This window comes from Osmerus eperlanus, chromosome 15, assembly GCF_963692335.1.
Source record: "Osmerus eperlanus chromosome 15, fOsmEpe2.1, whole genome shotgun sequence".
Classification (NCBI taxonomy): domain Eukaryota; kingdom Metazoa; phylum Chordata; class Actinopteri; order Osmeriformes; family Osmeridae; genus Osmerus; species Osmerus eperlanus.
In genome coordinates, this window is record NC_085032.1 from 5,425,617 (window position 1) to 5,449,898 (window position 24,282).

At 47.1% G+C, this 24,282-nt stretch overlaps 1 protein-coding gene across 5 annotated transcripts; it reads left to right on the plus strand.

Annotated features, from left to right (window-relative positions):
• On the plus strand, positions 1 to 23,897 carry palmdb (palmdelphin b). 5 transcript variants are annotated; one of them, XM_062479515.1, is made up of 9 exons: positions 1 to 133; positions 6,481 to 6,531; positions 7,766 to 7,846; positions 8,071 to 8,201; positions 9,497 to 9,611; positions 10,066 to 10,090; positions 10,286 to 10,402; positions 10,760 to 12,109; positions 13,471 to 13,969. In XM_062479515.1, exons 2-9 carry the CDS (start codon positions 6,487 to 6,489, stop codon positions 13,509 to 13,511), a joined length of 1,905 nt encoding a protein of 634 aa, XP_062335499.1. In that variant the 5' UTR covers positions 1 to 133; positions 6,481 to 6,486; the 3' UTR covers positions 13,512 to 13,969. The 5 variants fall into 5 exon arrangements, with proteins under 5 accessions (XP_062335499.1, XP_062335495.1, XP_062335498.1 ...); XM_062479511.1 differs by lacking the exons at positions 10,066 to 10,090; positions 10,286 to 10,402; positions 10,760 to 12,109; positions 13,471 to 13,969 and adding exons at positions 20,756 to 22,778; positions 22,953 to 23,044; positions 23,196 to 23,897; XM_062479514.1 differs by lacking the exon at positions 13,471 to 13,969 and having other exon boundaries at positions 10,760 to 13,020.
• The last annotated feature ends 385 nt before the right edge of the window (positions 23,898 to 24,282 follow it).

Consider the following 24,282-nt stretch of genomic DNA (forward strand, 5'->3'; position numbering starts at 1 on the left):
CGCCGCAACGCTCCTGAGAGCGAGCGTCCTCCACTGCTGAGCCGCTCACACACGCTCTCTCTCACACACACACACACGCTCACACGGCCACACGCACACACACGCTTCGCAACTCCTGACAGATACGCGACCGGTGAGTACACTATCCTCCAGTATGTCTGTATACAACTCTGCTGTGTCTGCCAATCTGTCCTTACCTTTCTTTTGTTTCCGCATGTCTGTTCAAAGCTTGATGTACATCCATGTTCATTTGTGAGGTGGATGTGTAAAATAAGCTTCATGAACTGTGAAACAGCGCTCATCCTGTACGGTACAGCCACCTCTTAGTTACAGCCAGCCTGCTAGTTGAGAGGAAAGTCTCTTACACTTATTACACAAGTATCATGTAACAAAATGCAACTTCACGTCCAATGTTTATGCTCATATTTACCTGATGGGTCAAGGCAATTGTTTTGTGTTCTGTGTAGTGGAGTCTATGAAGAGAGTGTGTGTGTGTGTGTGTGTGTGTCGGGGGGGGGGGGTCTTTTAGTTCTGTAATCTTTTAATTCCTCTAAAGCTCTCGGCTTTCCCCCCAGAGCTCTAGCCCCGGGGGGTCTCCACGGCTCAGGACGGCAGATTTAAGGCGTCCGCCGTTAACGCTCACTTTCACTGTGACACCGGGAGTTGTTAGCAGGGAGTGAAAGTGTGTGTGTGTGGGGGGGCGGGGGGGTTGACTTTAGTAGGTTAAAAGCTTATGCATTTACTACACTTCTGTGTGACGATGAGTACGTCGGCTAATATTTGGTGGCGGTCGCTTTAAAATCGACACAAAATAGTCTTTGCAATTATGTACCCCCCCCCCCCACACACACACAAACAGACATTAAGCACTCATGACCCCCCCAACCCACACACACACACACCGAAACAGTGGGCTCTACTTACGGTGACGTTCCTCTCTCTGGCCTCTCCTCCCACACACATCTCCATTTGAACAGCCGGCTCTTTGGTTGTGAAGCGCAGGGGAGGGCTACATGCTAATAGCACTGAATGGCATGCTCTCATCAGGATGCACCAGACTTGCAGTAGCCTTCCTGAGACTTCCTCTTCCAAGTCTGGTTCTCATCAGTACTGTACGTCTGCAGGCAGGGGATGAATTCTAATTACTGTAGTGCATGTCTGCAGTTTCCATCAATGGAATCAAGCTTGGTTTGATTTCATTTGAATTTATTTATGGCTGGTAGTCAATCTCGTTGCATTTTTTTTATCTATCTAACCTTTATTTAACCATGAAAGGCTCATTGAGGTTTGAAATCTATTTTAAAAATATCCTGGCGCAGACATTATACTTTACAGATCCCATGAAAAACTGCAAGTTAGGTAGTAACAATGTAAAACGTAGAAATCCTGTAGCATTGTGATCATATACAAACCCCCAAAATTATGAGAAGCATATGAAGTGCACAAATACTTGTGTTTCCATGAAGTAAATACAGTTGATGAAGAATGTTTTCTGGGTTTAAAAAATGTGAAAGCACTGTGTGAGGTACACATGGTGTTCTAGACTATGAATACTTCACGTTTGTGTGTCCCCCTCTCGTTCAGACAGCAGATTGTCCTCTTAATCTGGGAGAGATCAGATTAAGCATGAGGGATTAGCAGGTGTGTTCACCTGAACTGAAGAGCCCTGTCTGTGATAGACCCACAGTGGACTGTCTGTTTCTCGACCTCTGTGTGTGTGTGTGTGTGTGTGTGTGTGTGTGTGTGTGTGTGTGTGTGTGTGTGTGTGTGTGTGTGTGTGTGTGAGAGAGAGAGAGAGAGAGAGAGAGAGAGAGAGAGAGAGAGAGAGAGCAAATAAAGTGTGTATGTGTGTATGAGAAATGCATGAGAGTGTGTGTGAGTGTGTGTGTGTGTGTGTGTGTATGTGTGCGTGCATGCTTGTGTGTGTGTGTGTGTGTGTGTGGGTGTGCTTGTGGGTGGATCCCCACACACAGTTTAGAGTACAGTAGTGTACAGTCGCCTATCTCTGACGTTACTTATGACCTTAGACCCTCTGAACTACATCATAGAAGCTGCTATTGACACTGGCCAAACATGTTATGATTGCCTGAGACAGACAGTGGACCGTGTCAGCCAGTAGCTACACTCCAGACAGCCCACTCCCATTGGCCTGTGCGTGTGATTGGCTGTGAGCCAGGTGTTTGACCAGGGAGCAGGGAGAGGTTAAGGATCACTCTGACTGTCAGTGGCATTTTGCTGAGTCTCTGTCCAGATGCCCTCTGGCCAACAGGCCTACGTCACCTGCTGGTAACCATCAGTTCAAAGGGCCCGACGACACACACACACACACACGTATACAGGCCAAGTGGCACACTTGCACACACACAAACCCACACACACATGGTCAAATGATTATCAACTCTCTCTCTCACACATACACACACACACACACACTCACACACACACACTGGCAGACTAGTAGCCCAGCTGTAAGACTGATTTTTATTTTTAGCCAGGGTGGATCTGGGCTGACTGAGCTGTCAACAGGTGGGGAGGAGAGGAGAGGAGAATTGAGGAAAGAAGAAGAGAGGAGAATAGAATCGAGAAGAAGAGAGGAAAGGAGAAAGGAGACTGAGCCAGTGTGGGCTATTTGCAGCCTTCTCTCCCCGGTCTTGTCCTCCCTCCCTCCCTCCCTCCAGCAGGGATGTCCTGGCCTCAGAGATCTGCTGTGTCGAGTCACTGGGAGGAAGGTTGCACTGCAGGGAGCACACCAGTTCAACAGGGGCGAGGAGAGCTACGGCACCGAACACAGGACAGCAGTGTCCGGTCTCGGTGGCCTCGTAAACGTGTGTGTGTGTGTGTGTCGCTTCTGCTTGTGTACCTGTGGGTGTGTGTGAGCCTTTCTGATAGCGTACATGTTCCCTCGGCTGTGACTAACACCCTCCACCTCCTCAGCCCCCTCCCACTTCTTTCCATAGAGCACTGGGAAGAATTCAGTTATATAAACCCAATCCATACACATTGTATAAGCCATACATTCAAACTGATCTGACAGCACTGGAATGGGAAGCAATGTACAATTAGAACTCGGTCCTATATATCGTGGATTATCGCATTAACGAACGTCCAACATCAATTTTTCAGACAGCTTCACAACCACCGTTATGTTCCGCAACACATAGATGTGTATGGCTATGAATACATGCAGTATGTAAATAGTCATACACATATATTTTCACGCATAAATACAGTCATTTAACATTTAGAACACGATTATCCAGTTGAATGTACAGCATAGTTGTATACATTGTTCATGTTCACGGAACACAGCCGTCCTTCCGAAAGCCGTATGTGATGGATCTTCAGACCATCTGTTAGAAGTGAGGTGATAATTGTGATTCCGTCTCACCGTTGAGTGAGGAAACGGTGGGCTTGTGTGTGGAGCACACACGTGAGGGCCCCGCCTGGGCTCTGTGCATGCTCTCTACGGTCATGACACATGCCTGTACACCCTTCCACACGCACGTCCATACACAGATACACCCCCTCGCTCTTTCTCACTCTCTGCTGCCTCGTTTTGGACTCCATCGCTCTCTCTCTCTCTCTCTCTCTCTCTCTCTCTCTCTCTCTCTCTCTCTCTCTCTCTCTCTCTCTCTCTCTCTCTCTCTCTCTCTCTCAGTTCATGGCAATCTCTGTCTTTCACATGCGCACACACGCGTACACACACACGTATGGCATGTACATGTGGGCATGCCTGCATTGTTCCTCTGTGTATTGACTATGTAAAGTCAGCTGCCCTGTGTGTGTGTGTGTGCGTGTGTGTTTGGTTTCACAGAGGTAGCACCGAGGCCCAGGGATCAGACACACTGACATTTAAGGAGCCCAGGTGCTAATAACGATGTGAACATCGGCGCCCACAAATAAACGTCCCCGTCCGTTGACATGAGAGGTCACATTACCGCCCGTATATATTTGGAGTCGTGCTCTATTGTGACTTCAGCTCCCAGTCGAGCTAATTCCCTGTAAATGGAGACGTTTCTATAAGAGACTTACTTCATGCTGGGATGCAGGGCGAGGGGGGAAAAATAACATGAAAGACTGTCGCACCACAAGAGAAGGAACAGCATGCTATATGAGGAAAGTGGGCGCTAAATACTTTCAGACTTTCAGATGTAAAAGAAGGATGGATGGACGGATGGACGGATGGACGGAGGGAGGGACGGATGGACGGATGGACGGATGGACGGATGGACGGATGGATGGATGGAGGGAGGGAGGGAGGGATTGTGAAGTGAAAAAGAAGGCTGTGTAAATGGAGGATGGGATGGCATGTGGTTGACCAGTTTGTTCAGGTCTGTACGGCTCAGTGGGGAGAGCCTGGGCCATCTGTCCCCAAGACTGAGAGAGGCATTCTGCCGAAGACTCACACACACACACACACACACACACCTTATAAATCACATCTCACATACCAGGGAGCTTTCATCGCTCAGTATGGGGTCCTCGCTTCGTGGCATCACGGGTGGCTATCGATATGCCTCGTGAAAAGTCAATTCGATTTTGGAATGCCTTGCTTTCCGTTTTGAGAATCTGTCAAGACGATTTGGGATGTGAGAAAGATGAATCAAATCATGTATTTTAATTAATCATCATGAACACTGTTTGTTTGTAGTCTTCTGTATTTATGTAAAATCTCATTTAACTCTTGATGTAAATGATCCCATAGATGTCGGTACGAACAGCTGTGTCCACATTTGTCAAGAAATCAATGCCTTGCAGTATCACACAAGAGTCAAGCTCTATTTAAATTCCTCCTTGAGGACAGCGCGTCAACCATCTCTTGGTGACGTCATTTCTTTCATTCAGGCTCACTTTTAGCTTGTCATTGTCTTTCAAGGACGGGAAATCTTTAGAGGTCCTGGCCCTCAGACAGGAAGAGGAGGGAAGTCAGTGCCTTGTGTGTGTGTGTGGTGTATACATGTCTGTCTGTGTGTGTGTGTGTGTGGGGGGGGGGGTATAAATGTGTGTGTGAGTGTGCTGTATAAATGTGTGTGTGGGTGTGCTGTATAAATGCGCGCATGTGTGTGTGTGTGTGTGTCATAAATGTGTCGGAGCATGCAGATAGCAATAGGATCCTGTCCTGTTTCATAGCTCAGGGTTGTTATTTGAGTGGCCTCTGACCTTGGATCTGTGCCTCTGTGGATCTGTGCGAGGAGATATATTGTATATCCTGCCTCCTTAAGTGTTGATGAGAGAGGATGGGGAAGGAGGGAGAGAGGGAAAGTCCCCACACACTATTAATAACACATCAACATATAGTCACGTCATAAATAACCCGCTAACTGACAATCTGGCTATAAGCATCCAAGCTCATGACAGCATGCTGGTCGACTCACAATGATGAGAGCTAATATTTTACGGCTGCAATAAAGATGCGTGTATTCGTCCTGTGTTGGGAAGTTTAGGGTCTTGAACTAACATCACAGTGGCCGTTAGCACTATGGTTTCACATGGTTGGTATTTTTTGCGCGAGTTCAACGTTTTTATTGGGCCCCACTCTTTTCAGAGTCCTGGCCCTTGCTTTCAGCCAATCATGTACAGTTTCAAGATCTCTACTTAGGGAGGTCGTCAACAGTTCTATGCCGGCTTTGTTTTTCCAGCTCTGAGTATGTGTGTGTGTGCGTGTGTGTGTGACTTCAGTCTCTTGACCAGTTATTTACTGGGGGACATTAAAATGGACGACTGCAACAGTAGATTCCAGAACAACAGGCCAGAGCAGGTCTTTCTGTCTGAGCACCTGTCTGTCAGTTGGCCTGACTGGATACATCTATCGTGTGATGTGTCTCACAGACACGCTAGTTATCTCAGCGGGACTCTATTAGGGACGAGCTGACCCATCTTTAACCACCCCCTCCTGTTCCTCGCTCACACAGACACACACACACTCGTCTGTGTGTTTCCCTATTAAGTGGCATCCTTCCCTTTTCCTTCTTCCTTCTCTCCGTCCTTCCCTTCTTTCATCCCGTTGGAAGACTTGCCCTCACCGTAGATGCGTTCTGCTGTCGTCATTCACAATTAGGACCTGGTTTCAAGATGTCTCTCTCTCTCTCTGCTCATCCTCTGCTGACTCCTCAGATCTGCCCTCCCTTTCCTGTCACTCTGCTCCCACCAGACCAGCTCCGGTGTCCCCGGGCTGCCGCACACCACAACCCCCAGTTGTCTCTCTCTGTCGATCCATCAGCTTCTCTGGTTTTCTCTCTCTCTCTCTCTCTCTCTCTCTCTCTCTCTCTCTCTCTCTCTCTCTCTCTCTCTCTCTCTCTCTCTCTCTCTCTCTCTCTCTCTCTCTCTCTCTCTCTCTCTCTCTCTCTCTCTCTCTCTCTCTCTCTCTCTCTCTCTCTCTCTCTCTCTCTCTGTTTTTCTCTCACTCTCTTTGTCTCTAACACACACGCACACCCCTTTATTCATCCGTGTGGGGTTCTCTCTCTGCTCTCTGTGTTCCAGGTCAGCATGGAGGAAGCCGACCTGCTGAAGGAGAGGCTCCTGGCCATCACGGTAAGCATGCTAACAGCCTCGACCCCTCGGCGCCGCTCTCTGCCTGTCGGGTACGGTCTGTGGTGAGGTGGCCCCTGTGTTAAGCTTGGCAGGGCTCAGGACGGGGGAGGACATTCGGAGCTCTGGTTTGGGATGTGAAGCTCAACACCTCGTCAAGAGTCTACTCTTCGCTACCCTCTGTGTAGGATTGCTAATATGATGTGGGCTCCGACACAGAGATCCCCTCTGGTCTGATCCATGTCCAGCCCTCTTCTAGATCTCCCTGCCTGTGTCCTCGGGGGACCTGGCTTCACTGGTGTCAGTGTACCCGGCTCTGTTGAGCGTGAGGGCAGTCGGTGTGGAGTATGGGGGCAGTTGTTGTGTGGGGGGCTCACGACTAGGGGCTCAGTTTCATGACTAGGGGCCTAGAGAGACCGGGACCTAGGCAGCAAAGCTCAACATAGGCAACAATGACTGTTTTATGCATGTGCGCAAACACACACATACACACCTGCACACATTCATGTGCACACCAACTTATGAGGGAAGAGTAGGGTGACTTTCTTAATTAAAGAAAACTCCCAATGTAATTGAAATTGAATTGATTGAAAGGCTTTATTGTCAATGAATAGCTCCACACACAACAAAATTAGGAGCGCCACTCCAGTTGGTGCATTATACAAAGAAACAGCATAAAAACCAAAACAAAGATACTGTAAATAATGTCAATCACACAAGAAAACATTTCAGTCTAAAAGTCTAAAAGTATTGCACAAGAATATAACAGTATTCTTTCAACTAAAATAGAAGCGTATACATGTATCCTGGTGGAACATAACATGATGTCCGACTAACAGTGAACCAGGCTGAGAATATGTTGAAACAACAGGGAACAAGTCCAGGCCCAATTCTAATAATGAACAGAACCTGCTAAATTGTCACATTGGCCAGATGGACGACACACACACGATGGGTCTAGCTATGAGGTCATATCAGGTAACAGAAAGAATGACGATGCGTAGCATTCTCCACCCTGATTGGTCACGGTGGGACGGCCCATTGGACGATTTATGAGATTGCTTAATGGCTTTGTTCAGCAGCTGACAATTCAAAGTTGAGGATGTGAAAATGACAACAGGTGGAGTGTTTCTGGGGTACACTGACTGACATGGAAAAAATGAAGTGATTTGCTACAGAGGGGATAGATAAGGTCTTGAAATCGATCTGTCTGACATCTGTTTCTTTTGTCTTAAAGGACAAGAGAAGAGTCCAGGAGGAAATCGCCAAGAAAAGGAGACAAATTGAAGAGGAGAAACTGAAACTCCAATACCTCAAGGTACAGCATCTCCCACACTAGGACCCCCTTCAAATTGCATGTGTTTCTATTCCAGAAATATATGACATATGACACATAACAAAAACAGCTTTTTGTTATGTGCAGGCTGTCATCTACTAAAAGCCCACACAGAAAAACAGAAAGCCTAGTCCATTAGCAGACATCCCTAGAACAAACTCTAACATCGAAAGGGGACCATATTGACGTTCTCTCTGTCGGAACAGAAAAAAGCCCTGAGGGAGCAGTGGCTGATGGACGGGCTGAGCCCCCAGAACGAGGAGGAGCAGCAGGCCATCAAACAGCAGGCCCAGGACCACCAAGACCAGACTGTCCTGCTGCAGTCCAACATCGACAGGTAGGGCACTCTCTCTCTCTCTCTGTGTGTGTGTGTGTGTGTGTGTGTGTGTGTGTGTGTGTGTGTGTGTGTGTGTGTGTGTGTGTGTGTGTGTGGCCTTGTTTAACAATTCTTGCAGGGAACAGAAGTCACCTCAAGACAAATACGAGGAACGTTTGAACAGGTGGGGGACATTCATCGTCCTCACAAGTTCAGGTGTTGATTCCACGGTGTTTCCTGGTTAGTGTTTGGGTTAGAATGACTTTTAGGGTTTGGATTAGGAGTTGGGGATGGTTTTAGGGTTGGAGTCGAGGTTAGAGTTGAGGTTAGCGGTTTGGGAAAACTGGATTTCGAACGGAATTTCCACAAGAACAGTGTCAAAAACCTGTGTGATTAACAAGGAGGGGGGGGGGAGGAGGGTTTGAGTACATGTGTGAGAAAGAGTGAGACAGAGATGGAGAGAGTGGGATTAAAGATGAATAGAAAGACTGAATGGAAGAAAGAACTGCAAAGAAAGATAGAAGGAATGCAAGTGAAGAAATAAGGAAGAGCGATAAAGGAACACGGAGAGTAATGGAGGGAGGGAGCGTGCACAACAAATACACGTGCACCTCCATCCACACCAGCCCCACAGCAGCTTTCCCCTCACCCATCCATGGCTTTACCTTTGATACGGTAGACTGGGAAGCGCTTGGTGGATTACGCAGAGACACCTCACTGTGCCTAACCCCGCGCTGATGAGCTTTGTGTCTCAGACAGTTTACCCCCCCCCCCCACACACACACACATTACGTAACCTGTGTTCTTAGCAGCAGACCGCTCCGCTCTGACCACTCACACTGCACGCGGATCTGAGGCCTCTCTCTCCCTCCCTCTCTTTCTCTCTCACACACACACATACACTGGAACACGTGGCTGATAGCTGCCAGCCCTCGCTGATGGAGCCGTGGAGGAGTTCAGTGAGCCGTATCACAGCTTCCAGAAAAACAACAAACTCATCACGAGAGATATTCCAACCCATCTCCTGGACAAACAACCAATCAATGCTCATAATGAGGATTCAGACAAACATAACCCTCCCCTTAACCAAGACCATAACACTGCTTTCTAGAACACCGTCTGAAGGGCCAAAACATTGAGATAGGGATCCTAGGAATGTGAAGGTTTTCTGAGTTCTGAAGCATGTTCTAGCGACCTGCGTCTGTAGGCCTGAAGGAAGCGCACAGGAACACATACGGGGCCGTACGTGCTGGGTGACCATGTGACCATGTGACCATGTGACCATGTGACCATGTGACCATGTCTTCTGTGGACAGAATGGAGGAGGAGATCGAGAGCCTGGAGACCCAGGAGCTGAGCATCTCGGCCAACGAGGAGGTGATCCTGAGGAGGCTGAAGGAGGTGGAGAAGACGCCGGAAGACATCATCAAGGTAGCGCTCCGGCACTCTCTGTCTCTCTGTGTGGAACGGCCCCGTTTCGCTGTGTGTTGATTGGCCGGCGGTCGACGGAAGAGGGGAGGGTGGTGGGGGAAGGGGCATGAATCTGCGATAGGTGAACCCCTTGCTGCTGTCGCCTGCTGTGTGGGTGCATGCATGCACGGATTGGTTTGAGGTCCTGGTTAGGGGAGGTCTCCTCTACATGCTGTGAGGTGAGGGAAGGTTTCTCTAATGGATCGTTCGGGGTGTCAGAAGCAGGTTCTGAAACACTTCGCCTGGGTTTCTGGTTCACCGCGTGCTGTCTGACTTTAACAAGATCACCGAACACTCAAACGTTTGACAGTAATCGCTTTGCTGTGCCTCATCCTAACCTTCTTACTTTTTGGTCTTGATCAATTCTCTCAACTACTCTTTCTCTCGTTTTTTGAACACCTGTATCTTCACACAGGAACTAAATGCGGAATACCAGACAGGTACATATTTCCATTCCTTAAGGCCTTTTTACATAATGAAGGGTCATGTAAAGAGTTGTTAGAATGTTAGAGCTTTAATTGTGTGTATTCTAACAAATTAGGTGTTTCTAAGACACATTCTAATATATTCTAATATCCATCAATAAGAATGAAGACAAACTACTTCACACTTGGCCGTTTGTTTGTCTTTCACAGATCCAATCCAATACATGTATTCACCCATCTCAGACTTGTCCCAGTTTTATGAGTCTCTGCCACAGAAGGACCCTAGTCCCAAACCACAGCCTGACAGAGATGAGGAGCCAAAGAAAGGTATCAACCGTACCTCATGAGCCATCTAACAATATAACATGCATGTGGACTTCAGGTCATATCTATTCTGTCAGTTTAGCACAGATGGGCATTGTTTGGAATATTTCCGTGAAATATTTCAGGTAAAAGTCGAGAGAGAAAGTCGTTCAAAGATTCTGATTCACCACTGTCACACTTTGTGAATGATTGCGCTTTCCGCTGTTCCAATTATACAAATTCAAAAGCTATAATTTCCTCTTCTCAAGCTGTAGAAAATGGAATGGGCTATTTGAGAAACACATTGCCTTTTGATTTAGACCGAACGAGAAATGAAGGCGTGCTTTCACCGTCCTCCTCTTTCCTCCTCTCCGCCCGTAGCCATGTTTGCCATGGAGATCAGCGTCGAGAGGGATCACCGAACAGGTGAGAGCCAGGTGGTCTCCACGGCCACCCTCACGCCCCAGGAGTTCCAGCAGCGGGGCGTCAAGGTGTTCGACGACGGCAGGAAGTCCGTCTACGCTCTGCCCTCCGAGGGCAGCGAGGCCCGCAGCGGTGTGGGGGAGCTCAGCCACCTGGAGGTGGACGAGCTGCTACGCCAGGCCACAGAGGGGAAGGTTCCCAGTGAGGTCCAGTACCACCAGCCCGTCTATGCCGCCCCGTACACGGCCAGCAGGCCCGCCACCCCCAAGAGGCCCGATGAGGTGCAGCTCAGCCCCGGGTCAAATGGGCACCGGACTCCTAACAAGACCCCCGGCCCAAGCCCTCTTCAGGATGATCCTGTAGCCAGGGATGGTGCTCCAAATTGGGGAGAGGGAAGACAGACACCTCGCAAGACCCCCATACCCAGCCCAAGACCCTTCCAGCCAGAAATCATACCCAGGGACGGAGCTCAAACTTGGGCAGAAGGAAGACAGACACCATGCAAGACACCCACTCCCAACCCTAGCCCCTTCCAGCCAGACATCATGTCCAGTGAACAAGCTCAAAATTGGGAAGAAGGTCTCGGGGCTCCCAGTAAGACCCCCAGCCCCTTCCAGCTGGACACCACACCCAGAGATGGAGCTCGGAGTTGGGGAGAGAAAACTCAGCAGTCCCAGTCTCACATTCCAAACATCCACGCCCCAGCTTCCCAGCACCTGCCTCACCCTGGAGGTCACCAGGAGATCAGGACTGGACAGGGGAACGGTCTCAGTAACGGAGGTGGTTCAGGTACGGGCCCGAACCGGCTCCAACCATCCATCTTCTCTTCAGCCCAGAGGTGTGGAGAGTCGCCTTGCCCTGTACCTCTGATTGAGGGCACGGCGCAGGAGCACAGGCGACAGTCGCCGTTCTACCTCGACGACGAGTCCGCCCTCAACGTCGTCAACACCCTGCCTCCAGACCTGGTCTCCGAACCCGTCACCATGATCTTCATGGGCTACCAGACGGCGGAGGATGAGGAGGACGAGGAAGACGTCCAGGCCGAGCTCGTTGTCATTGGCAACGACGACGACGACCCCGACAGCAAGGATTCCTTCATCTCGTACCACCCCGAGGGCTACCGAAGTCAGATCTTCCAGCCCCGCCTGACAGCCAAAGCCTCGAGTCTCGCGGGATATCCGGAAGATTCCGCCAACTCGGACGATCTCCAGCTTCACCGGCCCACGTTCAGCCACAAACCGATCAAGCGCAGCCCCTGCCTTGACCGACAGGCGGACAGGGAGGGGAACGAGGTCTCCGCCACCGCAGGTATCAACAACAGCATCAAAAAGCAACGGCGATCTTACAGATCATCTCACTATGTCTCTCTATCGCTCCCTCTCTCTTTCTCCCTTTCATCCAGCATTGACTGGGCCTCTTGTTTTCGCTAACCTCCTAACATATTCATTCTGATCTTTCGGGCTTTGAAGATCCTACACTGCTGTGTGTCTCTGCCTGGCCTACTCACAATCTCTGCTTAGGATGGTCAATCTTTACCGCTTCTTGCTAACCTTCTGCTCAACATACAGTCATAGAACACAAAAATACTCATATGACCTCAACGTAAACAGACTTTGCCAACCAAGATTCTTATCATATAATTATATGAAAAGAAACTTCCAGCAGAAATGAGTTGTGACATGACCGTTCGTCTGCTTTGTGTTTATTAGAGACTTCAGCGCCATCTAGTGTTGCTGACTTGGTGTTTGAAGGAAAACCAAAAATCATGCAGCTGCTTTCTATGAGATACACCTCAGTCAGCAAATGAGATGCTTTATCTTGTTACTGAATTGTATTTGAGATGAATGTTTATCATTAATGCCCAATGGTAAACATTGTTCAATGCTAACTGTACGGTATTTCTTTATATATACTCAAAATGCATTAAAAGAACTTTGTCATAACAATAATAACAACGGGTGTTCTTTTTTCTTTCATGAAATTTGAAATTATTTCATGAAACACTGTTATCAACCACACCCTTTAATCCTTCAAGTTCCTTTACTGGCACCAAGTGTACTAAAACAGTTTTAACACTGACTGCCATCAACAAAACCATAACCTTTTTTTACTTGATGTCGAATAAGTGTAATTAGTCGAACCATTTTAAATGTAATACATTCTCATTTGGATCATAATTGGATCATAATTGAAACATGTCCTTCTCAACCATTCCTTCATGATCCAGCCCCTGGGTTGCTACGGCACTGAGAGGAAGAGCGAGGTGTTCAGACAACATGTGGGCTCTGTCATTGGCTGTGTCTGTTGTGAAGCGCTTGTCCTTGAGTGCTTAATTTTTCACCAAGCAATCTCACAGGCATCTGAACAGAGCCAGCAGAAACCAAAGTGGCCTCTTCAGCATATATGCTTGAGAAACCGTTGCATAAGCTCCTGTCTTGCATTATATAAGATATCACATTTGCGATCGTACGCACATTCTGAGAAACGTTATTATTGTCAGATATAGCTGTTCCAAGCAAAACGCAAATCGGTAAAAACACCGGGGCATTTGATATGTGTGGAAAACAAGTGTATTAGAAGATATTAAACATGAGAGCAGAAAAGCATCAGTTGGAAGATGGACTTGTCAAGTAAAACACTGAATCGTTCTCCATTTCTTTTCTCCACAGCTTTGGCAATGAGAATGGCAAAGCTAGGAGAAAAGGTGTAACCGTCAGAGTTTGAATCCTGTCCCTCCCCACCATTAATATTCCATGAAGAAAAAGGAACAGAGAATCCAATGGAACTGGGTCTTTTTCAACTTTGCACAAGAAAACAGGACTTATTAGACAGCCTTCGAAATTGAAATGTCAATGTGTCAAGATTTAAATCAAATATTTCCTTTATTAAGTTGGTGTTATTTTGGGAACTGAAGATATGTACATTGTCGCCATGTGTAGAGATGGCTGTGTGAGTTTTGATGCCAAAGTGTTTTTTCTGCCTCTTTTTGCTGCTTTCTGTACTTTAACAGCTAATGTAGTTAGGCTTATGTTACCCTTTGTTCTGTTTCATTAAAACAAGGTTTGGAAAACCAGGTAAATGATTCCTAAACATGAAGTGCCAACGGCCATATTGGTATTATTAGAAAATAAAATGAAATAAAATATGACTCGAAATTCAAAGCACATAACCAACAAATTTATTTGCAGTGTGATTTGCAAGTGCTGTGCCAATATGTGTGTGAGAGTGTTTGAGAGAGAGAGAGAGAGAGAGAGAGAGAGAGAGAGAGAGAGAGAGAGAGAGTGGGGAGGTGGAGCAAAAAGGGAGAGAAAGGGAGAGAAAAGGAGAGAAAAGTAATTTTGCATCACTGCTCTGCTATTGGCTGCCCCCCACCCCCCTCAACTGCCCAACACACACCGACACACACACACAGACAGACACTCAGTGAGAAATCGAGAGCCACCAGCCTTTACACTGCTTCATCGCAGCCTCCAGCAGACTGCTCCGGCACATCACCATCAGGACCAGGCGCTGGGAGGTAGGTTCACGCCAGCTATCAACTCACGTTAAGTTGGTAGAGGTTTCCCTGTCTCCAGGCTGTTGATGGATGTTAGGGATACTAGTATGGTTTTTTTTTCCGTCACGGACGTGTGCTGTGTTGTCTGCAGATGCAACTGAGAACTGATTGTTGTAACTGTCAAATGCACCGTGGGTGCCTGGTGGGGTTGAAGAACAACAGGATGGATATTGATCGGAAGGTGACGGTTATTTGTCTAGGGTGTGAGCATGTGTATGTGTGCGTGTGTGTGTGTGTGTGTGTGTGTGTGTGTGTGAGAGAGAGAGATTATAAAAAATGTCTTCTGAATTAGATCGATGACATCTGCTTCACTGTAAGTTCCAAGTTGCTACAGTACATACTTATATTGTGATAGAAAGCAGTATTTCTGTTTTCTGCCTACATAATTGTTTTCCTATTTAGGTGACGTGTTGAATGGAAAACTTGAATTATAAATGATTGATTCTGATATAACCGAATATTGAGATGCTATAAAGGCAGTATAATAGCTTCCATAGAGTCATCCATTTATTCTATAAACATCTCATCTGAACCCTGTTCGTGAAAGTTCAAAGTGAGGGGACTATCTGCAATGTCGGAGTTAATGTGTGGTCGTGGGAGCTTTCACTAATTCTGAACAGAACATGGCAGGATTCCTAAAACATCTTACTGGAGTTTATCCGCAGATGTTTATGCTTGTTCAGACGTAGGCAGGTGTTAAGCTAAAGCAGAGAGAGAGAGAAAGAGACAGAAAAAAGAGCGGGAGATAGAGAAAAAAGCTGGAGGGTGTGTGTAAGAGAGAGAGAGAGAGAGAGAGAGAGAGAGAGAGAGAGAGAGAGAGAGAGAGAGAAGAGAGAGAAAAGAGAGAGAGAAAAGAGAGAGAGAAAAGAGAGAGAGAACGAAAGAGAGAGATAATTATCTACTTCAATATACAGATGGCTGATGAAGAGGACTCAATCTCCTTCCTCTTCTCACAGGCGTCAGTGGGGAAAGGCCAGGCAAAGGCTAGGGCTCTCCAAAAACCACAGAAACTAATTCCTCCTCCATCTCTCAAGTGCTGGTCACAAAGAGTAGTGATAATGACCAAAGATATATATAGCTACATTTGGATAATCTGGCAATTACATTACAGCATTGTAAGATGGCTATTAATTAACAACGTATTGATCCCATTCTCTTCTCAGAGGGCTCCCCCATGCACACGTGCCTCTATTGAAGGCATGCGTGTTCCTTGCCATTATGTCTTCTATGTGAAAAAAAAAAACTTTAAATTAATGCAGGCAAGGCAGGCAGGCAGGCAGGCCAGCTTGTTGGCAGGCAGGCAGGCAGGCAGGCAAGCAGGTAGGCAGGCAGGCAAGCAGGTAGGCAGGCAGCCAGGCAGGCAGGCAGGCAAGCAGGCAGAGAGGCAAGTGTAACATCTCTGCCAGGCCTCCCGTAGTCACACTTGGACAATTGAATGTCAAATTTAAGTGCATTTTGCCTGTTGATTGCTTAGAGAATGGAGGACATAAGACCAAAACACTGTGAAAACCTCCTAAATTTTCCGTCCGACTTACAGTCCATCTATCAATGAAGAATAACACGACAATCAATCCTTCATTGTTTTAGGGGATGGCCTGTGACCCAGGTCACTTATTGACAGCCCTGTAGCAGGAGACCTCTCTGCGGTTTCCATGGTCACACTGCCATGACCCAACACGTACACCAGTGGCTAGAAAACTCCCTGAGGGACACCAGTCTCTGCAGCAGGACTCATCTGAATGGCATTTCTGTCAATACATCCCTGCATCTCTTCATCATGGGTGCCATTTGACCTCCTAAAACTCCAGTGTGGGTATATCACCAAACAGCCTCATGCTGTGGACACTGTCTCTAAGAGGGGTCGGGGTGAGTGGACGGTTTTGGGTTCCTCATTGGGATGACTGTGTGGCTGGTCTGAAGATGATTTCTTTCTGGCGGATCTGCTTCAGGCTGCTGGTAGGTGACTGGACATGGAGAGACAGTTAATGTTACCATCGTTCTCCTCCTGTTCATTTATCTGTACATGACCAAGGAGCTACAAATCAGAAAAGAAATGCTCTTGAGTCTGGGCTTTAGTTAACGTCGCGATAATCGGAAACAGAAGTCTATATTTTAGGGAGTCGAACAAGCGAAACCAGTTTTCCCTTGAACTTTAAGTAAATATCGACTCCATACTTGTTTCTATTTATTCTTCATTCTGTTGACTTAATATGGAGACAGACTATCCCTTTAACACCTTTGTCTGCATGGCTCTTAATGCCTTTTTTTCTGATGCAAATGGCATTGACACTGCATTACTTACTTCACATTATTTAAGACTCGGGTGTCAGAGCTGAGAGTCTGCGAGGAGGTGGACACTGGAACACTAACTGAGATATGCACTAAGTGTTATGCCTACCAAAGGGTTGCCATGGTAATTGGCAATGCTCAGTCTGTCATTCTCTCTGTGAAAGATTTCACAGACTTTTGTTGGGCTTTTTTTGTTGGGCTTGCAGGTACATAGCTGAGATTGGTTTATGTGGTTAGGTTACGGAGCGGATTGACATTAGTCCAGAATCTGTTGTGTGACATCTGTGTTTGTTACTGTAACTTTTGTGACTAATCAACATGAAACATACAGGATCATTGAATAAGAAAATAAGAGGAATAAGATACAACAATAAATCAAACAGCTTGCAATCTGCTGTACTGTTTCTATACAGATACTGTAGGTGTGGTGTTGAGAGGGAGAGAGAGAGAGAGAGAGAGAGAGAGAGAGAGAGATAAACAGTATTTTGTCTCTGTGAAATGGTGGTGTTGATTCAGCTAAGGTACAATATCGCACTGTCAACTGCCAAATTATTCATCTGAAATTGAAGACAGCCACGTCAACACTGTAGACAGGAGGAGCAATAAAGCATTATTGCTGTGAGATCCGATCACTTGCAATAACAACTAGAGAGGGTACAATTTCTGGGGAAATTGTAGGGTGTGCTTGCTTGCGTCGGTTGCACAGGGGTCCGTTTTTGAATGACATTTTTACAACTGATTTCTGTATATTTTATATGAAAATGCATAGTTATTATTTATAAAGATTAAATAGATAAAAAAAAAACAGACAAAAATGCTGCTCATTTACAACTGAAAATACGAGTGAAGTGTAGAATGAAATAGATGTCTTCTCATTTCCCCTGCAAGAGGCAGCCTCATCGTTGAATCAAAACAAATACATTTGGCAGACCGGTGTAAAAATTGACATAATCTCTATGACTTAAACGTCATTTTAAGTTTTTCCCTTCTAATGATATTTTCAGGCATGTAGCCTACTCATTGCATTCATTCATTAATAAAGAACCCCCTTTGAAGATTATTCTACGACGTTACCCGGCAGTAGAAGATGGAATCGCGATTCAAACAGTACCATCTGCTAACTGAAAATATGCCCCCCAAAACGTAAATAAGCTTGACATTTATTTAGTGGAAAATCGCTCATTCATAAAAAGCTCACTGGTAGCAACCATTGTCAGTAACAACGCAAAATGCGATATAGCCCTGTGTGGAGAAGCTGCCCCGGTAAATTGTACTACTACGGTACAGTACTAGTAGACTACTGCTGTGTTCGTCTTGGCAGCGATTGCGTTGGTTGAATTGGATTTAACGTTCCGTTTTATGGTTTAGGCTGAAATTAATTATTTTCATGAACAGATTGACAACGTTTAGGCTGTGGCAATGAAGTTCAGGTTAGTAGTTAGATAGACTTTTGATTTAAGTAAGGAGAGTGCCGAACATGTTCTGTCGCCGTTTGACTTCCTAAACAGCTGTGTACTGTAGATGTTTTTGTAGTGTGTCTCGCGTAAGCTACAGCGTTGCAGTTAGCTACACTGGTTTGAAACCACAGGTAATGGTAATTTCACCAACAAATCGTTTACTAATGTCAGAATAAATCCTACAACGAAAATGTATATGTGAGGAATGTGTATTTTAACGATTGAAAACAGATACATCATAGACCACTGTAGTATGTGTTGCCCGGGCAACACAGGCTATAATGTCATGATGCTAATACTTCAGTGAAATAGTAGACTACTGTTTCCGAAAGTAGATGTACTTCCTTAATAATATCAGCTTATATTGTAGTTACATTACACATCACAATTGTGTGTCATATCACAAAGTAAAATGAGTAAATAGTTATCACCCTGGCCTCTTTGCTTGTGGCGTTTCTGCAGCTGCCTTGCAGTAAAGCTATAGTTAGCCTAGCTATCCCTTAACAGATGCGAAACAAATGTTCTGCCAAAGGTAGTCACGCGTGTTTTCGTGACGTTAGTGACGTAGTGACGTTAGTAACGTCAGTGACTGTGGCTAGCAAATTAGCTGCCTTGCAGTAAAGCTATAGTTAGCCTAGCTATCCCCCAAGTTAACAGATACGAAACGAATGTTCTGCCAAAGGTAGTCACGCGTGTTTTCGTGACGTAGTGACGTTAGTAACGTCAGTGACTGTGGCTAGCAAATTAGCCACCGTTAGCTTCACTTTTCGCCACAAAAACTTAACTTCAGCCTAAACCATGCAACGGAACGTAAATCCCAATAGAAGCAACTCAATCGCTACCAAGACGAAACTTTTGACACCTAGGTTGTCTAGGTAGGCCAAATATTGAATATTGAGTTTTAGGGGGGCAAAAAGAAATAAAAATAATAATAATAATAAATATATATGTGAGAGAACAAAGGTTGTGCTCTCGCTGAAGGCTTGAGCACACCCAATAATAATATATATGTGAGAGAACAAAGGTTGTGCTCTCGCCGAAGGCTTGAGCACACCCAATTATTCCTTCGTGGAATATTTACAGGTACTGACTTTTACAAGATACAGTATGTCTACGATGAGAGTAAAGGCTGAGGTACTGATATAAGATTGAATGACAGATAAATAACCTTTTCTGCCTTTTGGACATTGTCCTTCTTCGAGCTCTGGGCGCTGCCTCTGGTCACATTACAGGCTACAGTGGAACACAGCGGAATGTGCCTACAGAGAGAGGTCCTGGGGAGAGAGTCACAGGATGAGGATTACAGGGATTGGAGGTTGGCTGTCGTTACTGTGGAGTGTCAGCACCGCGGGCCTTTCTGTTAAAGCCCGCCCTGGGGTTGCTGATGAATCCCATGAGCTTTGAGAGTGAAAGTGCCCAAGGCCCGGGATCAGCATCGCTGCGGCACTTGGCAGGCTGGCACTGGTGACATCACTGTCGGAGAGGTCAACGGAAACCCGGCCAGGATGCGTGTGTTTTTGTGTGTGTGTGTGTGAGAGGGGGTCACCCCAAATGATGAACTCAAGCAGTTTAATTATTGGAATTCCATTACTGGTGTTGTCCTACCAGTCAATCCTCATGACTGACAATTACTCACAAGGTATTGATATGTCAGTGTTGGCCAGTTTCAGGACGGAGCAGCCGGCAGACGCGTATGGGGTGTGTTGTTTTCCCCTGGGCCCACCTCTCCTGACTCCCTCTCCATTCTCCAGAGTCCCTCTGGTGTGACACAGCTAATCGACTGCAGGGACACAGCGCGGCGTGTGGGCGACAGAGTCTGCCCCCGCAGTCTTACATAACGGAACATCTAATTCAGCTGGCTTTGCGCTCTGCCTCACTCCTCTGTTCATAACTCACTTTGCGGAATGATTCACATCAATAGTAAACAAACTACCTTCACACCCCCTCCCCCTTCGATATTTCATCTGAAGCCTCTTGTCTCCCCTGGGCCTTTGGCTACAAAGAGTTGGAGGGCCCTTGATGGGAGACAGAAGTACCTTCAGGATATAATGCTGGACTGGCTTTTGTGCCAGCTATTAGAAGTCAGATGAATAGTATTTACACTGGGATAAACAGATATTGTGGGCTGTGTCATCGTGTTTACAACATTGTTCTCATCCAAGATATTACGTGATTAATTAGCACATTTAACACGGTATGCAGTGTAGTTATACGGTGCAATTTAACCTATCCTAGAGAATGGGTGGAGCGCAACAGCTCTGTGTGCGTGAATAAAAACCTTTGTTGGGTGTTGTAGCGGGTGAAACCCACGACAACACATCAGCAGTCAGATTACAACAGAAAGTATGTTCTGAGGTGAGGTGCATGGTTGGGAGGTGTCTTGTAAAGAATGTTTGATAAGGGATTTACAGCTCACTGGGTAAATAAAGGGGGAGAAAAATAAACATTCACAACGGCCGATAATTCTGAGGTAAAAGAGGCAGCCACAAATGTAAAGCCAAGCTGTCAAACCGTGTCGAAGTTAGACAGAGAGAGAGAGGCAAATTATTTTCATTTCCAAAGTGCGATCCTGCCTTCAGCGGGGAATAGGCTAACAGGCCCCAGTCTCCCTCTCTGACGAAGGAATTATTAATTCCCTTCTTCCCTTTTCAGAGAGCTACGGCTGTGGTGAGAGGCACGGACGAAAGCGGAGCGAGAGAAAGCTGCAGTAGCCCTGAGAATCTCAATCCAAACAAACCCAGATCCGACGCAGAGGTAGTTGCCATGGAGACGAGCGAACAACCTGAGGTGGCCAAGGTAACAGATTGCGAAGAGGAACTGGCCTTGAGTGAATCACCTGAAAAACACAGTGCAGAAGACGAACAGGTTGGCCCCGACGCCGACTGCCTGGATTCCCAAGGAAAAAAGGCCACGCTCCACATCCTGAAAGAGCTGCCGACCGGTTCTATCGAGATAGAGGAGCTGGAAGGCCTGGGGAACGGCCACAGACCCTGTCAGAGAGAAGCCCTGATCCTCGACACGGGGCGCGAAGAACTCAACAGGAACGAATCCATCAACTCGTCCGTCTCTGACACGCTGTCCAGCGCCGACAGCGTGTACGAAAACGAGGCTCATCGCAAGAGGCAGGACACCCAGGAACAGGACCAGGTGGACGAGCCCCTGGCCAGCCCTGAGGAAGACACGACCAGCGTCCATACCGCCGAGCCCTACGTGTGTGAGGACGACGCCTGCGACCCTATGGGCGAGGACGTCCCAGAGGAGTCCATCCTGGAGCAGTACATCCGAGAGGAGGCCTTGTCCGACGTCTCCAATGAGGAGTACCCAGAAGAGCTGGACGAGTGTCTGAGAGTGGAGATCGCCGCCGCCTCGTCCGACAGCGACGGCGACGACAAATGGCGGGCCATCTTCTCCTCGTCCATAAACAGGGAGGACGATGACTCGTACTTGGACGGCTTGCAGCTCAGCGCGCAAGAGCTGTTTGTCCAGAAGGTGGAGGTGAACAACATGCAAAACCACGCCGACGGCTACCCGGGAGATGAGGACCCGGAAACCGATCAGGAAGAGGGTGGAGTCGTAGTAGAGCAACCAGACGACGTCAATTACAACGGGACCCCTACGCAGGAAGTGATCTTTGACGCGTTGACCCTCCACAACCTATCGCAGAACGCAGACAGCGACAAGGAGGAAAAGCCCAATAACACGCACCCACATCCCCACCACGCCACCGGTGACCCCAACAAGAAGATGCCCAAGGATTTCTGCGTGATCCAAGAGACCAAGAGCGAGAACGTCAGCACGGAGCATGTGGACTTCCAGCTGGCCCGTAGGCAGTGGCTCGAGATGGAAGAGCAGACCAAGAACCAGGTCCTCTCACCCACCAGCAAGACCCCCACCTTCCATGGCAGCCACAGCTTCATGTACACCCCAGTAAGGAACATTGACAGGCCCAAAAAGGACCCTAGTCTGGAGAACCTACCCCTGCTAGGGGACTACCCTCACACCCAGTTCAGCCCCTGCTCTGAAGACTCTGGCCTGGATGACTCCAGCTACAGGTCTCCCTACGATGACCCGGAGACCCCCATGGAAAAGGAGATACGCCTGGCCATGGAGAGGGAGGAGAGCTTCCGGAAGGAGCGGGGCTTCTCCAAGACGTTCAGAACCACGGAATCGCCGCAGGTGAGGATCCCCAAATCCCCCAGCGCCCCCCTGACGCCATCCTTCATCATCACCTCCTCGCCGGCGAAGGCGTCGCTCGACGACATGGCGGGGAGCAACGTCGTCATCCTGGAGCCTGGCGATGACGACTATCCAGCGAGCCCGCGGCATGGCGGCAGCGCTCGTACCCTCTCGGCCCGCACGGGCGAATGGCGTTCGGATGAGAGTCACAGCTCCAGCTCTAACCTCATCATCCTGGAGACGTCCAAGCTGATCGTGCGCAGCGCGTCCGAGTTCTGCCTGAACAAGGCCAGCGGCGAGGAGCAGCCGCAGGAGAAGGGCTTCCTGCAGAACCCCTTCTTCAAGCTGCGCTCGCGGTCCACGCTGTCGCTGGTGGACGAGGAGATCAAGATGGTGAAGCAGAGAGAGGAGGAGCTGAGGAGAGAGAGGGCTGGCATGTACACCAAAACAGGCTTGGTCACCCCCAATATGATGGACAGCTTGTCTTTTGAAAACTCAGGTGAGCCCACACACAAAACCTTTCTCACCAAACCCCATAATGACCTCAAATATAATATATGATTAACAATTTGACGTTTTAGTTGAGATAGGCCTATTCATGTCCAACACCTCACCTGCACTTTGTATGTTTATTTTAGCCAGCGTGTGGAAATTCATGTTTCTCTTGTTTCAGTTGATGTTCCTATGAAGTGCAAGTCCTCTCCATCGTCACCGATGAAAACACCATACAAGATGGATCGCTCCGCGCTCTCCTGTGATCACAGAGTAAGTTATATCTCTAATAAACACTGGAAGTGTCAGGGTCCGATTATGTCAGCCATATGGAAGAATTTGAGGTTGAAGTGGTCTCCAACTTGGTTCATTCGGCCATGTTCCATCGAAAAGCCAAGGTGGTTAACACATGTTTCTCTCTCAGTTTCCAGAGGTGTACACCGGCGGACGGCGCAAGAGCGCCATGGCACTGCGCTGGGAGGCCGGGGAGTTCGCAAACAATGACGACTGAACACCAATAGAATGCAGCTGATCCTTATGAAAACACGTTCTTGTCCAATTTCAGCTGTTTTACCAGATCTCAATGCTGTGCTATAAACTCCAGTTTGTTTCTTGTCGCAACATGCTGTTTCATCGCTCGCTGCTTCTGTGTTGTTGATGAGCCTCTGGAAAGAGAGAGAGACAGACTAATGGGCAACGTTTATTGACGGGACTATAGATCATGTATAGACACTCTAGCTATCAGCAAAGTGAACTGAAACTGTTGTTATGCAACAGCAAGATATGGTAAGTGGATTTTGTAAGTTTTTATTGATAGTTGAGCGTCTATATATTTTCTATAGAGGGGACCTCTTTTTAAAGTGACTATTGCAGTGTATGTTTACCAAGATGCCTATGTAATCTGAATGTAAAGTTTAGTCCACAGTTGCGAACGTTTTCTGACATTTCCATGTAAAGCAAATCTGAAAACATATTTTAATGTATTGTCTCGCTAAAGACTCTATTTATTGTATTTTCGTACTGTGTATTCCTCTGAAACAAATGATGTGGTTTCCAGACAATCTTGTAGAATTGTGCCAGGCCTGCATATTTTCAACACAATACAATGCAATAAAAAGATTCTCGATGAATTCCAAACAAATGAACATTACTTTACAGTATAGCCAGGTACGATACAGGTACGTCTGTTATTGATTTGTTTTTCTTGTCTTAAAAACACTATATAAAGGCACTATTGGGACTTTCTGTATACCAAACACAAGCAGGGGCATCTCTGCAAAGCACCAGACTGATCCGCTGGTCTACCTCAAAAAATCCATAGTCAAATATGTTCCAGTTAATATCAGAAGTTCTTTTTCAAAGAAGGAAATGCTGACTCCTGTTCATTTCATTCACATTTCTCAAAGCTGCTTCCGCCATTGTTTTTCCATTTCATACAATATGTTTGTAAGCTTAATTGTTCCTGTCCCAGTTTAGAGGTCACCAGAGTTGCTTGCTTACATTGGATCACT

What these genes read in the sequence shown, in the direction of transcription:
- palmdb (XM_062479511.1), top strand. Translation starts at nt 6,487, where the DNA reads ATGGAGGAAGCCGACCTGCTGAAGGAGAGGCTCCTGGCCATCACG. An exon ending in AGAGGCTCCTGGCCATCACG is followed by an intron (nt 6,532 to 7,765) that starts GTAAGCATGCTA and finishes TTTGTCTTAAAG; the next exon opens with GACAAGAGAAGAGTCCAGGA. An exon ending in CTTGTCTTTTGAAAACTCAG is followed by an intron (nt 22,779 to 22,952) that starts GTGAGCCCACAC and finishes CTCTTGTTTCAG; the next exon opens with TTGATGTTCCTATGAAGTGC.